This window comes from Megalobrama amblycephala, linkage group LG14 (genome assembly GCF_018812025.1).
Source record: "Megalobrama amblycephala isolate DHTTF-2021 linkage group LG14, ASM1881202v1, whole genome shotgun sequence".
Lineage (NCBI taxonomy): Eukaryota > Metazoa > Chordata > Actinopteri > Cypriniformes > Xenocyprididae > Megalobrama > Megalobrama amblycephala.
In genome coordinates this window covers 24,237,416-24,259,588 of record NC_063057.1, presented here as the reverse complement: position 1 = coordinate 24,259,588, position 22,173 = coordinate 24,237,416, and the positions used below count along the sequence as shown (strand labels likewise).

Sequence of the window (22,173 nt, the reverse complement as noted above, 5' to 3'; positions counted from 1 at the left end):
TTCCAATCCTATAATGTCTGAGAAAGGTAAGAACTTTAGGAAGTGTGCTGATCCGTGTCCAAGATTCTTGACACCGGAATACATGCACACCCTATGTGTTCGTATGCCTCTGTTGGGAGAGAAGCGCGCATAGACAGTGTTTGAGGACGCTGTCTGTGTTGTTTACTGTAAAAGAGCGTCACCCTGTGGACGCTCCGTTCCTGTTTGACACTCTTCTCGAGGGAAGGGGTGTCTACATCTGTGCCTGATGGTTTTTGGCCGGGTTATGCCGAGGCAGAACCATGTCTAAATAATCATAGGGCTCGCAGATGAGCTCGTTGGGAGTTGTGAGAGAACTGTATTCTCTCTATCACTTCCTCGGAGTTGGCAGGGACGAGTGAATACGATGACGTTCGTTTTTGACATCATCGCGTCTGATGAGCGCTCCTCTGGCTGGGGGATGTGAGCCGCTGTGTGCTTGGGACGCGCCTCTCGGCGGGCTGCAGCTGCCGTGAGAGCACGTTAAGCAAGGGGCCGCGCGTGCGGACGGCTCGACGAGCGGTTCCTTTCTGTCCATATATGCGGCGGCTTCCATGACTTTCCATTCCTTTCTGAACCCCGCGTCTGAGTTCGGGGAGGCATGGAAAATCCCCTAGTCGTTTCAGATTAGATCTGAACCCAGACAGACGGGGGGAGGAAATATGAGAGTGAGATGGGTGATCGATTGTAAACAACGCTGCGTTTGTTATCGATTCCCCAGCTACAAAAATTAAGGCGATTTTTATCTACACTCTCTCCCTCTTCTTCCACCCTCCTGTATATATGTATGTTTATATGCATATGTGTATAAATATATCATGCTCAGATGCTGCTTATGGTCAGACTAATAGCTGAGCCCATAGTTTTTATCAGGCCCACTGTTTTGTTTGATAATAAGAGAATCTTTTAGGCTTCCACCCTTTCATGAGAGAAGGAGCGTTAGGAGTCTTTGGTCATTGAGCCGCAGGGAGGGGTCTTTATTTTATGTTTTAAATAAGACCTTGTTTCCTGTATAGTTCTCTGAGCATGTAGAAAAAAAATTAGGGGTTTTTCTGGGCAAAACTGGAGTTGCTAGGTGGCTAGCATATGTTGTGCAGGCCACAAAATGGCCGCCTCTTAGCCACCTGCTTAGTAGCATCTCATCTGCTGTTTTCCAGAGTAGTTTGAGTTGGCACTCGTCACTTCAGTTTATACAATGTCGGCGGCTTTGATCGGCCGCCTGACATTTTTTGCTTGGGTATGTTGCTTCCCTCTCTTTTATAGGGATTAAAAGCGATATTTTAAACAGGCTTTGTTGCTGTTTTCTTTGCCCACAAGCTTAGCGGCTAGGCTAGAGCTAGGAGGGTTATTTACGAATAACTTTATGTATATTCCCACTGAGCAAATTACGTCCAGAAGACGTCTTTTTGAGGTCTTGTCTCAGGTTGAAAAGACGTCCACTGAGGGGCCAGAATGAAAGTTTTTATGACGTCTTTTTTTGACGTCTTCTGGACATCCGATATAGACGAACACGCAGAATCACCAAAGGAGAAAAATCACAATTTTTAAGCCACCATCGTGGAGATGAGTGTTTGCTTTAGTCGGGCTCTTGACCCTTGCCTTCTTAATATTAGAGTTTGTTTGGGCTGTTAACTGAGTCATAACAGCCAGACAAGTAAAGAGAAATGATCAGGTGTTGGTTATGTTCTCACATAACCATTCTTTGACCTGAATCACTGAACTCATTTGGAGTCCAATCTCTGAGTTAGATTTACATTATTGATTGCAGCAGCACTGTGATTCTACAGCACAAGATCAGCTTTTACAATATGATTCAAATGATTTCAGAAAAGGTGTGTTGAACAAAAAAAAAAAGTATGCATTTTAGGCACACACAGACATCAAGAATCAGCCCATGAATCTCAACAGTGGTGACCATCAAAAAGCATGTTGCAGTGCATTCTGGGAGCCACCAATCAAAATTCATCCATGGCTCCCATCATGCATTGCTTCATGAATAAATTATGAGCTTAATTGTCTTAGTAATTTCCTTAATTCTCATATTTTATTTTGTTCTGTTTATGCGACTTTTTAGTAGCTTGTTTTCTAATGTTCAGAGTTGATGTGTTGAACAGAATATGTTGCTTGTCACCGTCATTGAGATTCACAGGCTGATTCTTGATGTCTGTGTGTGCCTAAGAGAATTTTTTTTTTATCATGTGAAATCCTTTATATTATATTGATAAAGCTGATCTTCTGCTGTAGAATCACAGTTCTGCTGTAATCAATAACGTAAATCTAACTCAGAGATTGGGCTCTAAATGAGTTCAGTGATTCAGGTCAAATAATGATTATGTGAAAACATAATCAACACCTGATCATTTCTCTTTACTTGTCTGGCTGTTATGACTCAGTTAAAACAGCCCAAACAAACTCTAATATTAAGAAGGCAAGGGTCAAGAGCCCAACTAAAACAAACACTCATCTCCACGATGGTGGCTTAAAAATTGTGATTTTTCTCCTTTGGTGATTCTGCGTGTTCGTCTATATCGGATGTCCAGAAGACGTCAAAAAAAGACGTCATAAAAACTTTCATTCTGGCCCCTCAGTGGACGTCTTTTCAACCTGAGACAAGACCTCAAAAAGACGTCTTCTGGACATAATTTGCTCAGTGGGTTATCCTCTTTGGATACATATTCCTAGTTTTGGCCTCCTCCCGAGGGAGTTGTTAGGCCGCATGCCCACTATCCCCTATTTATGTAGGTGCATGGGTTGAGTTGACAGCTAGGTTGTAAACTATTGTGTACTTCCTGTTCTGTTATCTCAGGTGGATTAGGCCCTTATCTTGTTGAGGCAGATAAGTTATGCAGGTTTTTTGCTAGGCCCCGCGTTCTAGAACGCTATGTCAATAAGGAAAATGTTTCTCTTCTAGGCCACTTGTTGTATGCTACAATCATGTTGAGTAGACATTACTATCATTTAGTTTTTGTCCTCTATGGCTTAGCACAGATTTGAGAATCTATATGGAAGAACGATTTCCTTTTTGAAATGACATATATTAAAGCTGCTCTATGCTTGCTTTAAGTTCTAGATCCTTGCCCTACATATTTGTATGTGAGCTAGTATGCTGCCACAGGTTGGCACCTGTCACATGATAGCTGGCTTGTTTGTAACCACTATTGTAGACATTGGTGACCTAATATTCCCCATGATAGGTTTATTGGTGTTACTGAGTGCATCACCTGTTGGATTGCACACTCAGGGTAGCCTTTACCACTTTCTGAGGAAAGATGGTGATTTTTTTAAGCTTCCTGTTTTTGATCATCCTTCGGATTAATCTTTCTGTCTTAGAATGTAGGCCTGTTTGTTACATAGCCTCTTTCTAGGTAGCATTGGTTAAGTCACCATGCTTTGGTTTGATCGTTTTATGCTCACATTACTTGCACTGCCACAGGTTGTGCCACGTGTTTGTTTGAAGCATAGGCCCTATTGGCCTCCTTTAGACCATGTTGGCTGTGTTGGTTCCCTTTAGCCAATTGTACTTCATTGCCTGTTGGAATGTGTATTAGCGGTAGCTCAGGATTAGCTCCCCATAGGTTTTGGGCTCAGGCTGTTTTTCCTGTAGCTTGGTTCCCTATTAGATCACGGCTGTTGCCACATGCGGCGTGAATAGGTAGGCCCTCTTCGGCCTCCTTTCTAGTCCCGTGTTGCCACGGTGTGTGTCTCTTAGTGTTCCAATTGGGCTGCCACCTATTGTCTATGATTTGGTAGGCTCTGAGGAGCTTCCTTCTCAGTTCACTTGTGGGCACAGTCTGGTATACCTTACAGTTGCTGTAAGCCACCTGTTACTAAGATCGTTGGCCCTCCTTAGGCCTTCCTTTTTAGTTTACTGGGTGGCTCAGCCTATGGCCGAACGCCACTTGTCACTAGGATAGTAGGCCCTAGGGGCCTCTTTCCTGACTGACCTGTTGTGCGGGGTGCTTAGAATCTGACCACTTCAGGAGCACGCTTGATCTGAGCGAACAGGCCACTTCAGGCCCGTTTGCGTCAGGGAGCAGCGTTTGTGTATCCCTTCTGAGGAAGGTTTGATGCACTGCTCTTTAGTGGTCTAGATTTGCCAATCGGACTGCTGCCTCTTGTCTCTGATTTAGTCATAGCTCTGAGGAGCTTCTTTATCAGTTCACCGGTTGGCACCGTTTGGTATACCTTACAGCTGCTTAGCCACCTGTTACTATGATCGTTGGCCCTCTTTAGGCCTTCCTGTTTAGTTAACTGGTTGGTTCAGCCTGCGAGTGTATATTCACAATGGCGAACGCCACTTGTCATTAGGATGATAGGCCCTAGGGGCCTCCTTCTTGGCTGACTTGTTGTGCGGGATGCCTTGTATCTAACCACTTCAGGAACACGCTCTGAGCAAATAGGCCACGTGGCCTGTTTTGCATCAGAAAACGATATTTGTGTATCCCTTCTGAGGAAGTCATGATACACTGCTCTTCAGTGGTTTAGATAACTGCCAGTCTGGCTTCGGCCTCTTGTTCCTGATTTGGTTGGAAAAAGGGACCCTCCCTTTCAGTTGACTGGTTGGTACAGTCTGGTATTGACTACAGAAAGCCGTAAAGCCATCTGTTGCCAAGATCGTTGGCCCTTCTCAGGCCTTCCTTTCTAGCCGGCTGGTAGTTGCGACCACTTTTAGAGCACTCATGACCTGAGCAAACAGCCCACTTTAGGTCTGTTTTGTAGTAGGGAGTTAGTGTTGTCACGGTACCAAAATTCCAGTAGTAGGTACAGATACCATGAAAATTTTACGGTTATCGGTACCAATTTCGGTACCACAGCAAAATCTATTGGAACTATTTTATTATTTTATATAGCCTGTTTTAAAAACATTAAATATGATTTGGAGTGTGTGTGTGTGTGTGTGTGTGTATGTTTGTGTGTGTATATATAGGCTACCTCAATGAAATACATTTTGAAATATATATATATATATATATATATATATATATATATATAAAAATAAATAAATGCTCAAACATCCATTTTATACTGTTGAAAAAACCAGCATATGCTGGTAAGGTAGGTTTTGAAGCTGGTATGCTGGTCAAGTGCTGGTGCTAAACTGGTCCTGCTGGTCCATGCTAGTCCTAAGGTGGTCCTGGACCAGCATGGACCATCATAAACCAGCTCAAACCACCATACCAGCTTCAAAACCTACCTTACCAGCATATGCTGTTTTTTTCAACAGGGGTAACAGACGTGCGTGTTTATTTTAGCTATTCTGTCAGTAAAACAACACACTACAGCCTGTAAAACTATTAAATAAATATCGGCAAATAATGGTATCCTAAATAATAAGAAAGTTAAATATTATTTCAAAAAGAATTCTTTTTTTATTGCCACACAATGATGCGTTTTATAGCCAAAGTCCCCTTATTATAGTCTTTGATATAGCCTACCGCTCTGCGCTTTGAGAGGAATAGGGACACGAGCAGGAAATAGACCATTTCTCTTAATATCTTCATGTTATCTCCTGACGTTAAGAGCAACTGACACTTGTTGTAAAAGGTCTGAAGAGCGAGTTTTATCCTCCGCAGGGGCAAGACATTCAGGCTGTTTGATTTAGCGCTACCAGAGAAAACGAAACTAAAAACCGGCGTGTGTGAAACGCGCTATATACAAATTAACTTGACGCGCCTTATAAAGTCTAATAACAAGCACAAACTGTGTTAAATAGAAACTGACGTGCAAGCAAAAAGGTTTCTGTCCTACAGTGTTTTTTCTACTTTATCACAGTAAAGAATGCGAATATAATAGGCCTAAAAGTGAACGAAATGAAGAAAAGTTTATAATCCCTGCATGAGTGAAGATTTGGGAAAAGAAACAGAGATTCCATGTTCAGTGGAATAACTAATTGAATATTGTTAAATTCTTTGATAATCAGGTGACCAGATCGTGATTCGCAAAACAGATTACAAAGCTTAAATGTATGGACTCACGCACCTCATTCGGCATGAACCAAAATGTTTCCATGGCTGCGATGTCGCATTTAATTGCTAACATATTATTTCTTCTGTAAACAAAGCTTTGTGCTTCACTCGTGTCATATTCATGTAAAATACTGTCACAGCCCTATCAGTGGGTACCGAATATACCCAGATTCTCGGTACTACCGGTACTACAGAAATGCTGGTATCGTCACATTTTCAAAATTTCAGTACCGACTTGGTACCGAAGTACCGGTACTTTTGACAACACTATAGGGAGTTGTATATTTCCTTTGAGGAGGATTTATATACTGCTCTTTGGTGGTCCGAATATGGCAGCCACTTGCTGATGCCAGATGTATACTAAGGTAGGCCTCCTTCTCGGCCTCTGATGTAACATTTGGAGTTCAGCTAGAGTACTCTTCTCGCTGAGGAGATAGTGTGTTTGCTAAATACTCTGAGTGGCTAGCCCCTCAGTAGACTGTAGTAAACCTTACTGAGGTTTGGTTTCTTACTATATTGTCTCACTGAGCCTAAGAAGAGATACTAGTTGAGCTACAGCCACCTAGATGTCTAAGGTGGATCTTTTTATGCTCCTAGTATAAGCCAATGGACTTATGCCATATGTTAAAGGTTCCTAGGCCTTATAGGCCGCCTTTTCTCAACATATGGTGTATGTTGATGTGTTCGCTGATCCGAGGATCTCTTCACACACCGTTGGCCACGGGTCAGGATGGCACTTAACCTCCTTCATGTCGGTTAGTATCCTTTCTGGTACCTAAGAACACTGCCATGAGCTGATGCCATGCATTTGTCAAGGTGACAGGCCTCTCTAAGCCTTCTTTGACGAAGTATTGGCGTATGTGGTACTCCTCTAGTGATAGAGTAAAAGGTGCTTTTACCGAGTACACTGCTCATTGGCTCGTGTTGGGTAGTATGTGCAAACGGGCAAAGTGTTCTGTCTGCTTCAGAACAGAGCAAATGTTCGGGGTGGCTCCTCTGGGCCACCTTCTGAATATTCTGCTAGTTCATATCCATTTGTCATGCTGTAGGCCCCTCTTTGGCCTCCATGAGTATTTGCCCATTGCCTGGTCTACCTGTTAGGTGAGCTTTGTACTTCCCTTTGGGTTGCGTACATAATAGTGCTTAGCTCCCTAAGCTGATTATGGTGGTTGGCCTTTTCCAGGCCTCCCACTGCGTTTCAGCCCATAGGCTGCTTTGTGCTTCCCTGAAGGATCAGGTTTTAGCGCACAGCCTCCTTAGTGCGTTAATCAGGCACTAAGTAGATCCTAGACGAGCGGAATACACTCCCCTCGATATGAGGGTTCATAGCACTCAAGCTGAGTTCTGCTCTCCGGGATGCCCGTCTCTACGCATGAGTTGGGGTGCTCCTGCCTTTCTGCAGTCACTCTTACCCGCTCCCTTCAGTGGAGGTTGCATCTTGGAGATTCTGTGTTCAGACAGGGATGGCTTCACACCTGGCACGTCTTATGATAAGACCAGGTCAGCTTCCCTGGTGGCATTGAGGGTGACGCTGTCCCCTCTAGTGGCTGGGTGGGGTCCTTTTCTTGGCTCCCTGCCCTCATTTCCTAGAAGAGACCACTCTGTCTACGGAAGTGTGGATCTCAGAAGCTCTTAGCGGCCTTATTAGGTCTTTCCTCCTTCAGGAAGACCTCTTATAGGCCTAGCTTGGGCTAGATGGCCTTAGGGAATGCTGTCACGAATACAGTTTCTGTAGACTGTTTGAGCCTTGTCTCAGCCATTTTTAGATTGGCATGCACTCCCCTAAGCATGGCGGCGTGGGTATATCGTTCCCCACAGCGCGATTTCAGCGCAAAGTAGAAGTTCCCTTTTGAAAGGGAACATCTCAGGTTACGTATGTAACCATAGTTCCCTGAGAACAGGGAACGAGACTCTGCACTTCCCTGCCATGCTTTGGGGTGCCTGCGGAACAGTCCCTCAAAGACGATAAATACTGACTGCTTCCGTAGGCGCGCCTTTATACTTTCGGGTCGCGCCATATGACTGTCGCTGGCCAATAGGATTGGAGGTTTTGGTAGTAAGGTTTCGAAACACCGGGTCACGTGACGTTCCCCATAGTGCGATTTCAGCGCAGAGTCTCGTTCCCTGTTCTCAGGGAACTATGGTTACATACGTAACCTGAGACGTTTATCAGCAACACGGCGCGCGAGTGTAAATCCCGCGATATCCGCCTTTGATCTCGTAGGTGTCTGATCCACTGCGAGAACAGAGAACTGTCCGTCTTGCCTGCACTTTTTTCACTCCTCCCCTCACTGCAGCCGCCTACTCTCGGCTGAACTTAAGGCGAGGCTAGGCGCATCTCGAACAAGCCTAAACTTGGGTGGAAAGATTGGACACTTTACCATTGTGTTATTGAAGTGTTGAAAAATAGATTAAATATACATAATTTAACAGTATTATAAATATAGTCAGAATATTCTGTGTTTAGCAAATTTATAAAAAGTTAATTATATTGTGTTTAGCATATTAACATTGTTGACTGTGACTATGTATGGAAACTGAATTGATTTGCTCTTAATTAACATCATGCTTTCTTTTTCAGATTTCAAAGAACCCAAAGGAAAAGAGGCAGTTGTCTGATGCAAGCCAGATTTTGAAAACTTTGGATCACTTGTAGTTATGATGACATAAGACTTCTGAAAGTAATGTTATTTTTAAAGGTTAAAATGCTTTTGTCTTTTTTGCCCCACTCTTAAAGAATTTAATTTTCTATCTCTTTGTCATTGATTGTGTTTAACTGTCAAATAAATAAAATAAAAAAACTTTGAAATGGTCTGAAATTTGTTGATGTACCATTGAAGTTTAGCTGAAATATTAATGTTGTTCAGAATGTTATTTTATGTTGACATTTCAGTTCAATCAGCATCACATTAACATTGATCAAACAATATTACAAATTATTTTTAATTTCAATATTGATTCAGCAATATTACCATTGGTTATTTTGGTAAATTTTAATGTTGCCTCAACATCAGTGATGTAGAATCAATCATAGTGTAATGTTGATTCAACAATAATACCATTGATAATTTTTTGTTAATGTCAATATTGATTCAATATCAGTGATGTAGAATCAATCACAGTGTAATGTTGATTCAATAGCATTACCGTTGATTTTTTGTTCACCATTGTTTCAACATTAACTGAGGGTGCAAAAGTGATGTTGAAAAAATATCACTTTGTAATGTTGAATCAATGCTAATACCGTTGATTTGTGGCTGAAATCTCAACATTATTTCAATATTAATTCAGGGTGCAAAAATGATGTGGAAAAAATATCACTTTATAATGTTGAATCAATGCTATTACCATTGATTTATGGTTGAAATCTCAACATTATTTCAACAGTGCCAAAGACATGTTGAAAAAATATCACTTTGTAATGTTGAATCAATATTATTACCATTGATTTGTGGTTGAAATATCAGTATTGCTTCAACATTAACTGAGGGTGCAAGAGTGATGCTAAAGCAACATCATTTTGTAATGTTAATTCAATGTAATTGGCGTTGACGCACCAACACTGACTCAACATTGTTTTGACTCCCTACCGTATATATACCTTATTGGCTGCGCATAACACAACAGGTACAAGTTGCTCTATACTTTACTGTATATAACCTAACACATTCTCAAACTATCATTACAATAATGGAAGTGTATTTTTTCACAAATGTTTTCTATCATGGTTGTGATTTGACACTCACTTCTATAGTATAGTATTTTTAGATTTTAATCATTTAGATTAACATTGTAGTATTCACAAATCATTCACAAACTTTCAGATACTGTACCAATTAAACACATTCACAAACATCTATGAGCATTTGAGTGGGTTAATTCATTCCATACCACAATATAACTTTAAATCATGTTGCCAAATTGAAAAATAAGAAGACAGAAACTGACCAGGTAATCTGGCCTTTATTTATAATGTAGTTCCAAACGAAGGTTCGGGAGGAGCCTAAACATTCAGAACTGTCAATTATCATTACGAGCATATATAAGCAGCAGTCACTGCGTCATCCCAGTGACAATTCTTCCAGCATCCCTCCTCCCCTTCTCCTCAATTTCACTTATTCTCCCTCTATGCAGTACTTTTATAGGGGAGTTTAACTCGGAGCTTGAGCCGAGCTGAGCCTCGGATTTGAGCCTCCTTCGAGGACAGCAAGCCAAATTTGTTTTACCAAACAACCATTCAGACTGACTGGGCAGGCAAATTTGTGAATCCTTTTATAATAATCTGTTAAAAGCTCCAAACTGTATCTCAAACTTACCATTATGTTCCCTCTTCTTTGCATAGTTGGCCGTATGAACATTTGTTATTTCTTCTAATGGTGTTTCACCAGTCTGCATTTCCAGTTGCAATAGCAGTTCCATTTCCTGATTTTGATGCTCTAAAATAAATTAAATATCAAAGTGAGCCAAGTGATTTCATAGCAGCAGTCTAGAGCAATAGCTGTATTTGGTGATGCTGTAAAAAATGTTTTAAAACTTGCACCTGCAATATTGACACAAGCAAAGAAACAAGACATGCCTAATTTGCATGAACTTAAACTAAATCACAAAAACTATGGTGTCACCCCACCTGGAAATCGACGTATCCGAGGTAATGGTAGTGGAGCTGTCGGGGGCAATGGTGCACCGGCTGGTATACTTCTTACAGTGCGAGGGCTGACATTTTGTCCCAGTCTGCCCCTGCTTGCCTGAATTTTTTCACCTGGAAATGGAAATTATCACTCACTAAAGACAATCACAAATCATTAATTTTATTTAGTATATATATATTTATCATTCTACAGCAAATTTGCATAAAACAGAAAGTCAAAGATAAAGTACATGATTTCCATTTCATTGCTGATACAATAAAACAATCTAAAATCTTATAAGCATTTGTAGTGACATCTTATGAGGGGGTGATTTCCATCCATACTATTTTTGTCTATGTTTCTAAAACTGAAATAATCTTGCTATGAAGCTTTTTTTTACACCTTTCAAATTGATTTTTTATGTATAGCCTAGTTTTATAATAATCTGTAGGATGCAAGGTAATTCTCACTGATCTGTGTATCATTACTATTGTAATGCGGTAGTTACGGAGCAAAAAGGGATAGCTCATTTGAATTTAGACAGACTTCACAGAGATGATTGGCAATTACACAACCGGCGCTTTATTCCCCATGGAACTTATGTTGACTGTCTGTCACGAATGTTGTGCCATCCACAGCATTACTTGATAAACAAAACAAACAAAGGAGCAACAGAAAAAGACTGAAAATAACCTGCATACATGCGGTGCTCGGATCACACATACAATGCAGATTAACATCAATTTAACAGAAGCGTGCAGTTCTTAAAGGGGCCACACCATATTTCTACTCATTACAGATTTCCCACGGCCAAAAAAATGCTGCCCTCAGCCATACACAGCAAAGAGAACACATATACCTAACAACCACTCATACATGGAGTTGAAAAGTTACCAGGGTAGAGGAATAATGTACAGACAGTACAAGCACAGCATACATTAGTTTAGTAATACTGGAGAAAAGTATGACCACAAAACAAAAGTGAAACACTCAATTTTCCTTATATGAAAACCATGAATATGCATGATCAGTAACAGCGTCAGGTGTCAAGTCATGAGAGCCAGAGAATGCTTCAACAACAACACTGTCAGGAACAAGGTCTAGTGATTGTTCAGTGAAATGTTTTGGAGAATTTCATCCGAGTGTCGATTCAAAGGTTCATTTGAATAGTCTGTATCAACCCTTTGGTCAGCATTAGCAGATTCCTCTCTGTCTGTTTGGGAATCAAAGTGCACATCCCAAAGGTAGTGACATCTCAACATCACCATAGGAACTTGCTGTAAGCATGGCTGTATCCCATGAATGAAACGGTTGCAGATTTACAACATGATACACGACAGCATCCTCTCAAGTGTCAACATTTGAAAGTTTATAGTTAACACTAGACAGTTTCTTAGAGACGCGAAGTAAAGTTTGCGTCAGCATCAGATCTTGGATGAGTCCTAACCCTGACTAAGTCCCCCAAAGCATATGAAACATTTTGTCGCTTCTTGTTATAATAACATTTCTTTTTTGCATGGCTTGCACTTAGAGCAGATCTGGCGTGATCATGAGCATCTTGCAGGGAACCTCTCAAACTCTCAGGAAAAGGCACATTAGGGTCATCCACTCCCTTGGTACTTGGCTGTGTTATCAAATCAAGCGGCGTCTCCAACTCACGGCCATAACAACATTGCTGGAGAGTGACCCCTACTTTCATGGCAAGCCATTCGAAGAGCAAAACCTTTGTGGAAGATACTTGTCCCACAACGTGTGCTTGTCCTCCACATAAGCATGTATGGCAGTTTTAAGTGTGCGGTTCACCCTTTCAGTGGCGGTTTTTGCGGGTGGTACACCATTGCAGCCGGAGTTCAGAACCAAGGGCTGCAACCACATGCTCAAAAAGATTCCTCACAAATGGGGTCCCACGATCTGATATGAGATAGGTTGGCACAGCGTGTCAGGCAAATATCTCACTAAGAAATTTACTCACTGCCACTTGAGCTGTCGCTGACCGCACTGCACTCATTTCCACCCATTTTGAAAAGTAGTCAACGAAGACGATTAGATATTCATTGCCACTCTGTGTACGACCTACAAAATCCACTCCTGTGAATTCCCAGTTTGTTGGTTTTATCGGAACCATCAGGCCTGCTGGTTTTCTTTGGCTCAGCTTCGTCAACTGGCACGCTGGACACGAAATAACATATCTTTTCGCATCTGTTGCCATTTTGAGGCAAAAGAACCTTTGCCTCAGTCAGGCCAGCGTTTTTGTCACACCCAAGTGGCCAGCTGTAGGATGGTCGTGATAGTATTTGAGTACAGTGGGTCGAGTTACTGTTGGGACATATAACTTAAGCTGCTTCATCGGGTGGAGACTGCAGATTACATTAGGCTCCCTAAAATAAAGCAGACCATCATGAATGACATGTTCTTTGTCAGAACCGCCCCCTTCAAGGTTTTGAAGAAGACTGCCAGCCACTAGGTCACCAACTTGCAACTGCATCAACTGCGCTTTGTCTGTGATTGTGACCAAGGAAAGATTGCGCAGATCCAACCCAGCTATGACAGCATACGGCGGAAGGATGTCGATAGGGCCCTCATAATGTGGTAGTGCGCTGCGTGATAGAGCGTCTGGAACTTTATTCTGAACACCCGGCCTGTGGACGATGTTGAAGTCAAAATCCTGTAGGTGCAAGGACCATCTCTCTAGTCGTCCAGAGGGGTTGGGACAGTTCATTAGCGACCTCAAGCTGTTGTGATCAGTATAAACAGTTACATGAAGGCCCTTAATCTAAGGTCTGAAATGTTCCAGAGCCCAAATCATTCCCAAACACTCTTTCTCAGGCGTTGAGTATGTGTCACATAAGCACAGAGACGAGAGGGTCAGATCCAAATACAGCTTTAATTGGGTAATCCAGAAATGTAATAAAACAGGCAAGGGTCCCCTAGTGAAAAAAAAGTATACTAAGTATACTTGCAGCAAGACTAATTATTAGTATATTTCAAGTGTGTTAATGATTAGTTCATTTAAAGTGTGCTATTTTGAAACAACTAATTTTGTACTAAGTATATTTAAGTTGAAATTAAGTAGTATTAAAATACAACTTTAAGTATATTTAGTATACTTATGTGTGCTAAATTGGAACAACTTCAAGTATACTTAGTACACTTTAAGTATATGTCTGTGTATGGACTAATTACATGCTTGATTAATGATATTAAAGTGTACTTAATTTGTGTTATAAGTATACTTTGTGTTAAAAGTATATTTTTTTTGTTATAATATACGTTGTATTATAAGTATACTTTTATTTGTGTTATAAGTATACTTTATTTCTGTTATGAGTACACTTTGTGTTATAAGTACACTTTGTGATTTAAGTACATTACAAAATAATTACGAGTGTCTTCAGAAAACACAAGCAATATACACTGAATATTAACACATTTTCCCAAAGTTGAATGCATTTGTTTTCAAGGCCATAAAAATAAATAAAATGTAACAACATCACTAATGAAGAGACATATTTCATTGACAAATCCAATGGTTTTATTTAAACTTAATATAGATTCAGCAAAACTTACCATGTTTTTCATTAAAGAAAAAAAAAATATTGGACCATGGTGACCCTCTATACACAAATACAAATTACACATTATATTCCATTTTCTGATGAGCTTCTCATTGTGTCTGATGGCACAATGATGACCGCAGAGACTCGTGAAGAACAGCATCTGTTGACAGAATATACCAAAGATATAAGACAGCATGTTCAACTCTTTATTCACGTTTACAATAGTCTGTCTAAATCCTACATTGAACCAATACTATTTTTGAACAGTAAATGAGGATTAGCAGCAGGGAACTGTATCGGAATGACTTCGGTAAAGTTGGTTTTATATTCGCACATTCGGACTTCTGATAAATTCAGACTTTCCAATAAATGTGCAATAAATTAATGTTTGTGAATTTTAAGCAGCGACATGATATTGACAACCAACGATTGTCAACTTACAACATTTTTCACAGTCGATCAAAATAGGCAAGTATTGTTTTAATGGCATATTCACTTGTGAATGTCCACTGAATGTCCATTGTACTGTGATTAACAAGGCTATTGAATACGGATGTCCGAATGTGCGAATATAAAACCAACTTTACCGTATCAGAATGGCATGTCGATATTGTTTTCGGTAACTTACATAGTCAAGCATAAAACACTTTATGAATTAATATCGTACAGAATACGGGCCGATTTGACCAATCATATGAATGTTTTGGTGCTGCAAACAACATGTGCCATAAAACACCACACAAAAACTCAAAAAGGAGATATCAAGCCGAAATATCGCTCTCCGTTTGTTAAAGAAAATAAAATAAAGTTTGTCAACTGGTAGACTACAACTCACCTCCCAATAGCAGCACTTTTCTCCAGTTCTTTCAGGATCGCGTAGGCCATTAGCCGGTTGTCGCTGCCATCAGTGTCAGTCTGCGATGCCACTTGATTGAACTGGTCAGAATCCCCAAGATTGAGCGATGTATTGCGCTTTCAGTGTTTTATTAAATAAATTATACATTGCGACATTATACTTCACCTGAAAACCCCCTGAGAGACTGAGCGAGGGGGATTCAGACGACGACCGTGACGTCAGCAGCTCTGATTGGCTGAAGGCAGTGAGCAACTAAATCTGATTGGTCACAGACCAAGTTGAAGAGACATTTGAATTCCTATAAATTTGACCACTCAACATATTTTTTTCGCATGTAACGTCACTTGGGCTGCTGGTGTGTTGTTTAATATAGATTTGTGTGTACGATTGTAAAAAGATTCTGCCAGTGTAAACTTAATAAACATTTACACATATTTGGAAATTGTATAGGCTACACTGCATATACTAAATGGGCTTGTAATGCATTCATACTGAAATAAATAGCACAAGTAATATAATTAATTCCAAGGATGAAGAAGTAAACTTAAAAAAATATACTCAAATTTAACATTAGATACACTACAACTTCAGGATATTAAATAATGTATTTTTTAAATATACTTTCAGTGCATTGTTACAATGATAATTTTCAGCACACTGTTAAAATATACCTCAAATATATTTTTATAAAGTGCAAATAAATACACTTTTAAAAAATAAACTGAACATACACTTCAAGTGTATTTTTCTAAAATATATGTTTTAGAAAATATACTAAAGTACAATTATTTTAAAGTGTGTTAAAAGTTGCATTGTGAAAATATGATACTAATATACTTTTTATATATTTAATGATAGTACATTTTTTGTTAGTATATTTGCAGTGTACTATAGAAAAAGGGAATATATATTTAAAATACAATAAAGTATACTTTTTTTTCACTAGGGTCAAAATCCACAGATAAGTCCATACAAAAATAAGAAAAACACAAAGCAAACACAAACGGAAGCAAGTGACCATAAACGAAACCTCGATGACAAAAGCAGAAACAAACCAGGTATAAATAGACAGACACTAATGATCAAACACAAAACAGCTGGGTGCAATGAAGTGCTAATGAGTCCAGGAAGTGGGTTATGGGCAATGTAGTGTAAGACTAATGCCGGACTGTCTGGACTGAGAAAGGGCTACTCGTTGAGAAAAAAAAGGAAATTAACATTTGGACTCTCAAATTAGTATCCCCATTTGAGACACAATCACATTGAGTCAATCACACTTCAGTATTGCCTTAATCTACATTTCCTTTCCTTCACCCCCTCGTCCCCCATCTCTTCTCTCTACATGCAAAGATGACCTGAAATTCACCCAAAATCTATATGGTTTAATGTGAACAGTTATCATACAACTATTATACATGTTTGGTATCATTTGAAATGTCTCAGTGCGACTGGTACAAAGGTCTCGTCCCCACAGAAGTAAACCAGAAGGTAATAAAGGTTTAAAGATTTGAGAGTTATTCTTGCCCTCTGTAGTGGGTGTGACCACCTTCACCAGGTCTTTCATGCAAATGGACTTCTGTCCCTAAAAGGTGTAAACTACTCAGTCCGGGACCCTAATTAATGCAAATTCCAATTGTGAAGTCATGTTTCCCTTTGAAAGAAGTTTCTGCCTTGGTCTGAGTATTTAAAGAGATGTTGCAGGAGGCTCAGGGCTCGATCCTGTAATCAGATGAGCCCATATTGCTGAGTGTCCTCAGACACTCAGCAATGTGCATTTTTCTAATGTCAGGTATTCATCTTTTACTCTGTTTCTGAGCATTTGATGTTTGTTTTGATCATCTTTGAAATGATTATGTAATTGGCATGATACATTTACCTGACTAATAAATTGTTACATTTGGCTTTATTCTGACTTACTCTGAAATTATTGACTCTAGTAGATTACGTTAAGTCCATAACCCCACAAATCTACGCTCAGGTTAGTAACGGACTAAAGTACAGTTTAGGTGGAGCAGTGGGGCACACCAACTGATATTTTATGAGATCGTATGCCCGGCCGGTGCGAGACTCAAAGGGCCCTATCTTGCACCCAGCGCAATTGACTTTGTACACCGACGCATGTGTCATTCCTATTTTGCACCCGCGCAAAGCGCGCTTTTCCCTCCACAGAAGCACGTCGCTAAACTAGTGAATGAACTTGCGCTCCCTGGGCGGTTCAGCGCAAAAAAGGAGGTGTGTTCAGGCGCATTGCCCGCGCATTGCTATTTTAAGGAGCTGAAAATAGACTGCGCCATAGACCAACTCAAACCTGGTCTAAAGTCAATGGCGCAATATTTTTTTGTTAGAGCGCGTTGGTAGAAACTGCGCCTCTGGGCGCGTCCACAGTGCGCGTTGACTTTGCTTATTACACACAGGGATGCGCATCACACAAACATGCCAAATATTAAAAACAAAAGGATTACAGTGTAAAAGAATATTATTGTGTACATAAATATAAAAATGTAATGATGAATAGTCATTGCGTGTATTAGAATTAGGCTACCTATTTTCAATTCAGCCTATTACTACTTATAATGATGAACGAAATTGGCTAATTAATTGAACAATCGTGCCAATACACACACACACATATATATTAACTGACTCATCGCGTGTACGCCATGTAAATAGCAATCCGCCATGGCGCGAGCGCATCTCGCTCTTAAAGGGAATGGGAGATGACACTCTGATTGGTTTATTTCACGTTACGCCCAAACCACACCTATGAATAATGAAGCTACTTCAGACCAACCCATTTTAGATTTGCGCCGGGCGCAAGAGCCATTTATCCCGCAGGGAAAATAGCAACAGCGCCGAGACCCGCCCACAAAGTTACTTGCGCTTTGCGCTTTGACACTTGCGTTTCAGATCGTTAAAATAGGGCCCAAAGCGTTATAGGAATCCGAATGAACGAGTACAATAAGAGTAAAGAGTTAAATAGAATAATCAAATGTGTTGATAAATTATCATATAAATTGTCAATAATCAATTGGCATTCTAACCTAAATTCGAGGTCATAATAAAATGGAGTCAGATAAGCGTTTAATTGGAATTAAACTATTTTACCACACTGAAAAGACCGAACGCGCAAGAAACCTTCCCCGTCCTGTGGGAAACCGCTGTTGTGCCTTACAAAGTGGTGACCATCCTCCGTGATCTCCCAGCCAAGGCGAGTGACGTCTTTCAGCAAAATATTGGGATTTGCAACAAGCAAGGGTTTGATCTTCTTCTTTTCTTCAGCTGCCATGATAAGTCAATTCTTATTCGTTTTTTAGAAGTGTTGAGGGAAAAACAGATACATCCCATATAGACATTTATAGAATGGGTCGGAATACCCAGTGTTAGACCGGATACCGAAATCCGGTGGGGTTGGAGTATTAGACATAACCACATTGTTTCAGGGACATGATAGTGGCAGTGTAGATCAGAAAAGACATCCCTTGCTATACATTTTTAAGATCTCCTTGTTTGCTTAAGGAACAAGAGATCAAACCTAAAATTGGAATAACATCTTCCAAATTATATTCTGGTACTTAATGGAGAGCCATAAACAAGTTTTAAAATCAGCAAAATGCCTTCTCCATTGTTTTATTGGCTTTGTTGCAACAAACTAGCAACACCTTGATGAGAATGAGCAAACAGAATGAAAAAATTATAAACAATTGGAAAACATATGATTTGATAAATGGAAAGGCAGGTCGATGCATTGTTTATGAAAAGCAAGTTGGGAAAAGAAGGGTGATGTGATGCAACACAGGTAAAAGTTAAGAACTTTTCGATTGGCCAGAATTACACCTCAGCTCTCACTGCTACAAAGCAGAATTACTCTTGACTACAAATAATTAAGAGGTGATAATCCTAAACAGTTTAAATCCTAAACTGATACACAGAGTGATAGTGATGTTGTTACTATATTTTAGTCAATAAAATACATGGCTTAATGTTTTTGAAAGTACCTCATAACTGAGCCCATTAGTACAACCACTCTGAGAACATACACTTTTCCTCCCTGGTCCATAGAATCGTTTAGCCAAATAGTAACACAAATTAATTCTATCACATCTGGTAAATGAGAAAAATGGCCATTGTACCTTCATATAGTCTTTAAATAGACTAAATGAAATATATAGGCATTTGAAATCTAAAAACAGACATTGTGCATTGCATCAACCCCGAGCTAAATCCTTTTCATATTCAAATATATTGACATGAGAACGCAATCTGTAACTTTAAGCTCTCAAAAAAAGAGAAATTGAGTGTGGATTTGACCATGTGGGCAGCATGTGCTTGCGGTTCATTGGATGGTAACAACAACAGAGTCTTTCGTTAGGTTTAAGCCTGACCGTTGTTGTACACACAATGTACATGCCAGTGCAGCTGTGACTGCAGGACCAAATCACAAGAATTGCCTTCTGCAAAATGAAGACATTGACAACTAAGTTGTTCCAAAGACTCTCCAGAGACCAGAAATAATGTTATTTAATTTATACAGATTTTAATATAATATAATTGTATTATAAACAAAATTTATAAAATACATTATATTATAATTGCAAGGCATGGCAACACATAGAGAAAGGTTATACATTCATCCTTACAATTCGATTTTATTGGTCCACTACCCAGTGCCAAAAAGGGAGGGGGTATGCTTTCATTTTTTGCCCTTACAAGAGCACTATTAGAAGTGTGGCACATGTGATAGCAGACCAAATCATCCTTCACTGGGGTGCACCATCTAAAATTGAGTCTGATCGGAAAATTCACAAGGAGGGTGTTGATAGATATTCTTATCAGCCTGACTTTTCTTTCCCTGTTTCTCCCTGTTTTCCCTCACCTGGTCTACATGGATGCAAGGGTAGAACGGAGACTAGTTGTTATGGTTTCGTCACACATCTGGTTTTAATGTACACAATGTATATGTGTGTGTGTTTCTTGAAAAGCAGCCAAAAAAGGTCCCTGCTTTTTAGGCCTTACTGGAGCCCAAGGCAGGCAGGGCCACTGGACCAGATGTTGACCATATTTAGACTTGTTTTTCTATATGTACCACATTCCTATATCATGAAAGTATTCTCATTGGACAATTGTTACACCACTGCTACACCACCCCCTGAACATGTATATAAACCATGTACTGAAGTAAGTCTGGGAGGAGGTTTTGTGAACGGATTGGCTTCATGTTCATGACTCTTTCCCATAGGCCTATGCATTCAATGAGTGAAAAAGACAAACTGAGAATGAGGCACGAATCGGGACAATAAATGTAAGATTAATTAACCTTGCAGGTGCGAAATGCTAAACATCAGGCAGAGACCTACATTAATCAAATGTGTGAACGACACCATAAAACAGCAATTGCTAAGCAGACATCACCAAAACAGGTGAAATAATTTGACCCACAGATCTGGCTGTACTGAGAGTAACTGAAACTAAGGACCCGGACATCAGCCCATTTGAGCTTCTGATTAGGAGGGTGATGGAAACACCCATTCATTTAAAGTTTCCCCAACAGAACTGGAGTCTCTAATGCTCATGACACAGCAGACTGTGAAGGATCAACTGCAAGAGCATCTTTAGGTGTGCAGCAAATTAGCTCAAAATAAATATGAATAATTAATCATAACTAGTTATAATTAATTATTAATATTTTAATCAGTTAATACAATTAACTTAATGTAATAAAATTAATATTACAATCAATTAACCTGTTGTTCAATGAACACACAGTGTTAATTGTTTATTAATTCTAAGAAATGTTCATTTCCAGGTTATGGGAAATAACAATCTTATTCTACTAAAAGCCTGTAGTCAGGACCGACATGAATAGGGACTCCCGTATATGAGCGCAAAACACGGACAACCTTACGTGTGACATGAACAAGACTTTATTAACTAGACTAAATACTTAAACTACTCTAACATTCACACACATACATGCATACAGTTTACCAAGAGAGAGAGGGCTAAAGCAGAGTACAGGAAGCAAGAGGTTACAGCATTGTTGTACATTTCAGCAGATCAACAGCCTTGAGCAAACCATCAGTTTAGTTTTAACAGGCCCTTCTTTCAAAGGGGTAAGGATACTCAATGTATCCGATAATGAGACTGAGTTTGATACTTGCATGTCTCTCCAAGTTGAATTAAAACTGTCCTGATGCAATTTGTGGAGGCTCCCGTTGAATCTTTGCTGATATTGTCTTGATGAAAGAGAACCAGTTGGATTCAGAGGATCTTTGGTGAATGGAAGGTCTAGGCCGAGGCCTGGCACAAGCTTGGGGTTCCTTAGAAGCTTCTAGCTTCTTACAGCATCATCTTGACATCAGCATTTGTCAGTAAAAAAAAGAAGAAGAGGAGGACGAGCAGGAAGAGAGGGGGTTCCTTGTGATCAGTGAATATAAGGGGTGAAGATGTCACACCCTCTTGAGGTGTCTGAGCCAATAAGGAGTTCCCCTTTCAGAGGGAAGTTTTACGAGTCTTTGTTCTGTAGCAAGATATTAGCATAAGACACTGGATTGGATGAATGAGAGAATAACCTTCTAGCTTCCTATAATTCTAACATGTCACAGAGTTAGTAACATGTAACATAAATTACCAAATAGGAAATTAAAGTTGGAGTCTGTAGATACCAAACATGCTGCCAATGTGATCTCAGTTAACTATACATTTGCAACTATGGAACATTAATACCAAAATAGTTCAAAAGAGAGAATTAATACATAGAATAAAGCCTATAAAAGGAAAGTCATGAGATGGGAAAATTGGATACATGTTTATACATTTCCCAAGTGGTTATATAGAGAATACATAGGATTAAGAGAGTTTATTTGTCCTTCTCAGGAAGAATGAGTCACTAGTCTCTCCAGAATTCTTCTGTATCATAAAAGTACCATATAACTGTAACAGGACACCTAGGTTGGCCTGTGTGCTAGCAACACTGGGATGCTGGTTACAGTTTTAGGGGGATGAGTTCAGAGAACTTTGATAGTGAGAGTGAGTTTATGGGTAATTCATTAAATACAATGAATAATTGTGTGGCTGATTGGTCCAGACGTTACAGGTGTGACACACTCACACTGCACTGAAACAAAAGCAGTAATTCTGCTCTGGCGAAA

The 22,173-nt window shown here is 39.8% G+C and overlaps 1 protein-coding gene across 1 annotated transcript in view; it reads right to left on the bottom strand.

Annotated features, from left to right (window-relative positions):
- Nucleotides 1-22,173, bottom strand: part of LOC125244369 — a 53,083-nt gene that overhangs the window by 10,609 nt on the left and 20,301 nt on the right. Inside the window, exons 6-7 of the mRNA XM_048154461.1 lie at nucleotides 10,612-10,743; nucleotides 10,301-10,420 (exon numbers count right to left, since the gene is read on the bottom strand). Coding sequence (XP_048010418.1) covers nucleotides 10,301-10,420; nucleotides 10,612-10,743 — 252 coding nt within the window. The remainder of the gene's footprint in view (nucleotides 1-10,300; nucleotides 10,421-10,611; nucleotides 10,744-22,173) is intronic.